At 49.1% G+C, this 7,019-nt stretch overlaps 1 protein-coding gene across 2 annotated transcripts in view; it reads right to left on the reverse strand.

Annotated features, from left to right (window-relative positions):
• LOC136286846 (SAM and SH3 domain-containing protein 1-like) overlaps positions 1–4,491 on the reverse strand; it is a 532,287-nt gene extending 527,796 nt beyond the window's left edge. For both annotated transcript variants that reach the window (XM_066178880.1, XM_066178879.1), the window contains exon 1: positions 2,863–4,491. In XM_066178880.1, the coding sequence (XP_066034977.1) occupies positions 2,863–3,318 (456 nt within the window). In that variant the 5' untranslated portion in view covers positions 3,319–4,491. The remainder of the gene's footprint in view (positions 1–2,862) is intronic.
• Between the last annotated feature and the right edge of the window lie 2,528 nt (positions 4,492–7,019).

Genomic DNA, 7,019 nt, shown 5'->3' on the forward strand with positions numbered 1-7,019 from the left:
TCTTGCTTGAGAACTTCATAATTGAATCCAAGCAGTACTCTTCAGGAAACAAGTGAAATGCATATACATATATACAGGTAGACACATACACACACCAGCAGGCTCCTCCTTTCACAGATACTAATTTCTATGCATAGATATTAAGAAGAAAAGATGGAATTCTCCAAGTAAGCCATGGAAGTGGAAGACGAGTATGCAGCTCAGCATAACCAGAAATACAAAGAGATATCCAGTAGGTTAGTGGTCTAGTTCCACATTCCAGAATGTCCACATGACAAGGATGAGTGGTAAATGTATACAAAAAAATGACATAAACTTTAAGTTGATTCTTTAATCCTGTGCGCTGCAGAAAATATATTCAGTTTCTTTTGACATGCAGAAACCTGTATGCTACATATTCTATATTAAAACTAATGCTTAAATTATACCCACAATTTTCTAAAGTTTGGCTTTGTTAGTTTTTTTAGGTTTTGTTGGTTTGTTTGCTTTTTTTTTTCAGAGACACTTCTATAATATGGCTCTTTCCCAGATGCAAAAATACAGTATTTCATCTTTCTTGCTCTAAACAACATCCAATGAATAATGTACAGTGACGTGATCTTTTGCTATTCAGTTTAAGCCATTTCAGATTGCTATGGTGGGTGGCATTCAGAATAATCCATGTTGAGCAACACGTACTCAAATCTTGCCAGCATTATGGTTTCTTACAACATGCTACAATGTGAAGTGATTCATGCTGAGAAGAGAGAAAGTTTTTTCTGTTATTGTAAAAAATGATGTTATATGCATTTATTATCCAAAATAAATACATTGACACCAGAGTCTGAAATAAAACTAGGAAAGTAAACTTTGTTTCTCTTTGTATTTCAAAGTATTATATTTAGATTTAAAACAATTAAAGCTGAGTGATGCTTTCTGTGTAAGGCAAGCTTGTCCTGACAGTCAATCCACATTATTATCAGACCCATCAAATTAAAATAAAGTGAGCTAAAGAATAAATCAATGCCAAGGAATTGAATTGCCTTGATGTCATATGCTGGCATCCTATAAATTTTACCATTCCCATGGAAGAGTATCATAGAATCATTCAAGTTGGAAAAGACCTTTAAGACCACTGAGTCCATCCATTATCCAGCACTGCCAAGTCCACCACTAAACCATGTCCCAAAGTACCACTTCTGCACAACTTTAAAATACCACAAAGAGAAGGCAGATGATCCACTCAGAAAGGCTGAATTGGTTACTAAGAACACACACGAAGTCAAAAGGAAGAAATGAAACAGCTGTGGAGGTGATAATGTCGTGAAGCTACACTGACAAGCCAGAATTCCATGGAATTTCTTTTATATCAGACATGTAATGGTAATTTCAGTCTAATGTAGTGTTACTCCAAATGGTGGGGGGGAAACACCTCCCCAAAATGATACAGTAACTTTTGGAAGATGCTATACTTAGACTATATGTTCCTGAATGCTAAATTTGACATAATGTCTCTGACCATGTCATCAGCCAGAAGTTCAGGAAAAGGGAACAAATAAATATCCCAAACCAGACAACTGTGCTGTACTTGAGAAGTGACTATGGGCCTCTGTCACTGAGACATTAAAAAGACTGGAATACTGAAATTTGCAGTTTTATTATCTGCATCTGTCCAGTGTTATCCAAGTCGAATTTTACCCATTATCCTCACACCATGTCCCTGACAGCAGATGATACATTCTCAATTTTAATTCCTCACATTTCTGTAAACCCAGACTTGCAGCCCTCCCCATCACCTTGCTTCCATACATTCATACGCATTTCAGAGAGAAAAAGTACCCACAACTTGAAGGTCAACATCAACTGCTCAGTCTTTCTGAAAAATGAGACTTCAAATCATTGAAGAAAATATAGGCAACTTGGGTCATCAAACTACTCTGAAGCACTTCACTCTGAACTCTGAAATCCCCATGCATTATAATACCTTAATTTCTTTCACAAACCATTTTCTTCTCCACTCTATTATTCATTTTATTCTATGGTTTTACTTACTCTGTATATTACATTTTCAGCAGGAAACCTACCAAAACTTCCTGACAAAACAATTTCAAACTTCCAAAGCTGATGAATCTTACATTGTAACCTTTTCAAAAGATGAGAATTAGATAAACATTGAGGTTTCATCAGACTGGAACAGACTCCTCTGAGATGTAGCCTTTTCTGGTCTCTCAGCAGACTGTGCATCCTGGAGATTGACTGACTGTGCTGAAGCAGCTGATGAATAGTTTTGACATTCACCAGTCACTACCATCTTCCAGCAAATAAATCCAGCCAACAGTTGGATTCAGCTGCTGGAGTTCTTTCTCCAGCCAGATGACCACTTGCTTCAGGAGTCCTTTCACCAACAGAAACTGACACTAAAACAGGACCATTATCAAAAGATGTGAGAAGACATCCCTCTTCAACACAATGGAAAAGTTTCACAGAAAAGACAAGCAAAAAAACCGCCCAAACCATTAAGACCATCCTGTCAATTTCCACTTCCCCACCTCAAACTAAACGGGACTAAAAGAACTGGTTAATGGAAAAAAAGGGAGGAAAAATCAAAACACAGCCCCATGCTATACCATCAATGCCAAAAAGTGCTGGTGGATCTCACCTTTGTTGGTCCCACCACTCTTCACACCTTGCTGGCGCTCAGTCCCTACCATATCACCCTCCAAAATGCCAGTGGCACAACTGGAGAAATTCATCACCAGTACCTGGCGGAGGCGGGACCAGGCCCTGCTGGACCCCGCAACTCCAGCCCAGGCACCCCTCTGCTCCTCCACACCCGACAGCCAAGGCTCCTCCTAGGGTGGCGGCCGGCGGGGCCCCTCTTACCTTGTTGGAGTAGGGCGGTTTACTCAGGTTGATGCCGTCGCGGATGAGCTTGTCCCGGATCATGATCTTCAGCTTCAGCCTGGGGTACGCGACCATCCCCCCGCCCCCGGCCGCCCCCCGCCGCCCGCCGGGCCGGGCCCTGGGGGCCGCCCCCCGCCGGGGCTCCTCCAGCCCCCCCGCCCGGCGGGGACAGCGCCCGGCGGGGGCGGGGGGCGGCGGCGGCGGCTCCAGGGTGAAGTAGAGCCCCGCCGCCCTCTCGTCCGCCTCCTTCAGCCGCCGCACGGCTTCGTGGATTCGGCGCCGGTGGTGGGGCACGGCCACGCCGATGGCATCCAGGTCCGGGTCGCCGATCTGCTTGCAGACCTCCAGGTCGTCGTAGCCATTGTCGACGAAGGACTCCGCGTACTGGGGAAGCTGCAGGGTCTTCAGCCACTCGTAGACTATGTTGGTGCACATGCTGGCTCCAAAATAATGACTGCAACTTTCAGCACCCAAGCCAGCCTCCCCCTTTCCACTTTTCGCCAAAGGGAATAAAGCCACAAAAACTGCAATGCAAGTAAGACGTCTCAAAATCAAGGTCAAGAAAACATCCACCAGGGAAAAAAAAAAATTCCTTAAAGCAGATCAGTAGGGCACCGCAAGCACTGCTGAGCGAACCCCTCCTGCTTATTCCTCCTCTTGTACCAAGTACAGACGCTTTCTGCCACCGGGGAAGGGAGGCTCGGACTAGAGAGAAGCAAAATATAAGGGTGCATCCCCTACAATCCCAGGTCGCTGCTGCATAACATCCACCCACTTTCTCTGGAAGTAATTCGCAGTCGCTGTCCTTTTTTTTTTTTTTTTTTTTTTTCTTTCTTCCTTTCAGCGTTAGTTTCTGTTTCTGCTTCTCTCTCACCTTCCTGCGCTCTGTCGTATGATGAATCTCTTTACTATAAGTAGCTGCTTTGGTACCCGATGGTGTCGGGGGAGAGCCGAGCGCAGGATCCCTCGCTCAGCGTGGGCAGGGGTGCCGGTGTGCAGTGCCCTCCTCTCCCGTGCCTCTCCCAGCAGCGGGCGCAAACGGCGGATTTTGCTTTCCTTTTAAACGGCTCTTTTCGGATTAGGAGCAAAACAGAGGGAAGAAAAGAAAAAAAAAAAAAAAAAATCCCACTCACTTTTCCGAGTTACTTTCCCAGTTTCCCTTTATCACCGCAATGCTGGTTAAATGCGCTTCGCTGGGAGTGAGACCAGAAACTGTTTCCTAACCCCACTTTCTCGGCGCTGAAGCCGGCGGTGCCCTCCTGCCCCAGCGGGGCACGCAGCCCTACGCCCGGCCCGCACAACTTTCCCCGCGTTCCCCTATCTCCGCCGGCGCTCCCGCCGCTGTCCGCAGCCGCCCTGGGGAGGAGGCGGCGGCGGCGGGGCCGTGCGGGCTGCCGGCGCTTCGTGCATCCTCCGGCGGCGGTAGAGGAGCCGATCTGCGGCAGGTCACCGGCGCTGCCCCCGCCTTTCCCGGATGCCGCCGCAGCTCTCGCTTCCCAGCCACCGGTACCCGGAGCGGTGCTCCCCGCCCGGGTCCTCCCTCTCCTCTACCCCGGAGGTGCCTGATGCGCCGCCCGCAGATCTCCTCCGGCTCCTCCCGGTGCGGCTTCTCCCCGCTCCTCCTCCGCGCCCGCCACCCTGCTCCCAGGCCCCTGCCTCGGCTCTCCCCCAGGCCTTTCCAACTTTCCCTGCCCGCAGCCCACGGTCTCTGCCGCCGGCCGCTCGCCTGCCCAGCCCGGCCCGCCGGGGGCGCGGGGAGGCGGCGTGCAGGCGGCCCGGGGGGCAAGGCAGCCTGGCCGGGCAGCGGCTCGGGGCTGCCACCGCTCCGCGGGCTCTCCGCCGGGCTTGCCCGGCCCCGTTTTCCCTGCGGCAAGGGAACGCCGAGGGGGCACGGCCCGGGGAGCTGCCCCCCGGCGCCCTTAGGACAGCCGGACCGACGGCGGCGCCGGCTGCCCCGCGGGGGTAGCGAGCCCTTCGCGGTGGAAGGGGGACTTTTTGGGGGTCGGAGGGGCGCGGACCAGCGCTGCCCCGGGAAGCGGCGGTGCCCCGGGAAGCGGCGCGGGTCGGCGGGAGGCGGCGGTCCCGCTCCCCCCGAGCCGCCGGGGCCGCCCGGGGCTGCTGAGGCGCGGGCGCTGCCCACGAACGCCGGGCTCGCAGCGCCCCCGCCGGGCCGCCGCGGGAAGCGCCGCCGGCCCGGCCCGGCCCCGGCTCCCCTGGCCGACCCCCACGGGCTGAGGGGGACCCCCCGCCATTATAATTTTAAACTGCTTGAAACATGTTTTCCTGCGAACATCCCTCCTGATGCGGGCTGGGGGAGCTGGGGACAAAGCGGTGTGGGGCACCCACCAGCCGCCCGCAGCACAGGGGTTCCGGAGGAGGGACACGCTCCCGTTTGTAATTTGGCGGGGACGGATTTATCCTTAAGCGGTTTCCTGGAGGAGTTTTTTGAGCAGAGTTAGGCGCGCATTTGTCCTCAGGCTTCATATAGTTCGCCACAGGATTGCGCAGCGCAGCGGCGTTCTCACAGAAAGCATTGCGCTGCAAGGTGTTTTGGAAAGGTTAGCTACTTACCAGCGGTTAAAATGCAGCCTCTGGGTAGAAAGCCTACGGATCGCAGGTTCGTCTGCTAAAGAGGGAGAGGGAGAAAAGGAGGAAGAGCATTTTACTCCTTTTAAAGTCTCCTTCCATTTTTTCCCCCCCTGAATCTTATTTTCCTTCCAGACCACATAATATGTCAAACCCTCTTCTCAGCCCAGAGACAGATTGAAGCAGCAATTATCTTCTCTTCACAGACCTGGTGAAAGACTGACAGCACCGGCAAAATTAGCAAGGAGGTTCTGTGATCTGGAGCTGGAACTGATGTTATGAGAGGCAGGAAAAACTGACTGATGCAGACCCTATTCATCGGTCTTATTGACAATACCTAATGAATTATATAATTTCTATGTGTGCATCTTGGAAGGGTCTTGAAAAGCTTTTAAGATACTGGAAATTTTATGATTTGGATGTGCTTGGTGAAAGGGTAAGACCCTTCTGATGGGACAGCAGGAGGAGAAATGGTGCGCTCCCATGGGACTGTGGAGGCTGGCAAGGTTACAACATTGTGAAACTCTCTGGTTGTTTGGCACTGATTTTGGTTTCACAAAATTAAGTCACCTGTCAGAAAATACAGTAAAGTTTTAGGTGACTTTGAAATACAAGAATAAACAACAATAAAAATAAAAAGACAATCAGAAGTCCAGGCAACAAAAGACTGGTCTGCCTCACCTCAAGCCCTCAGAGAAATCTGGGCAAGTCTTTGTGAAGACTTATATGAGATTTGGGTGGGTAGTTAGAAGGAATGTTCCTCAGGGTTGATACTAGTGCCAGCACTGTTCATCAACTTCACTGATGCTCCCAGTGCCAAGGTGGAATACATACTCAGGGGGTTCCCAGACAACACTGAACAGGGGGGAGGGTAGTCAATATGTTGGGAAGGTAATTCAAGAGTAAAGAAGGAAGAAAGTCAAAAAGTGTCAGAGCAGAAAACGGAGGCAAGTTTTGATTGGTAACAACAAACTCAGTTTGAAAAACTCATTTATGTGCTTTTTATTAAGTGCAGTGATATTATTCAGGAACATTTAGATTTGTTTATTTTTTTCTACCTTCAAGACTTATCTGATTTTTGGCACATTAAGGAAGGAGCATGGGCATTTGCTCTGGATACCTGAGTACTGTTCAGTGTTTTGAATCATGCTTTCACATTTTTGATGGTTGTAAAAAAACTAGACTAAAACACAAACAATCAGAACGGAATACTCACATAGTGGATGAATGTGAGGAAGACTCTGAAATGAATACAATTCCATCAAGATATTTGTGAAGGTGTTCAGGTAGAACAGAGCACTCAGATTTACACATAGAATGAGTAGCCCATGGTTATGTTGCAAAGAATAACGTGCAATGAATGAGTGGAAGCTAATATTTCTGTGCTTTTTTAAAAGGAACACAACCAGACTCTCAAATATTTTTTCTGGGGTTTCCACGAGGGCACATGGTGAGTAATTCACTAGAATTGCTCATACACAATGGCAAATATTTGCAGAACCAGGCTATTAGTTCAGGTAAATAGAGCTATTTATACTTGTGTGTAAAAT

This window comes from Chamaea fasciata, unplaced genomic scaffold (assembly GCF_029207755.1).
Source record: "Chamaea fasciata isolate MVZ Bird 193981 ecotype frontalis unplaced genomic scaffold, bChaFas1.0.hap1 SCAF_3, whole genome shotgun sequence".
Taxonomy (NCBI): Eukaryota; Metazoa; Chordata; class Aves; order Passeriformes; family Sylviidae; genus Chamaea; species Chamaea fasciata.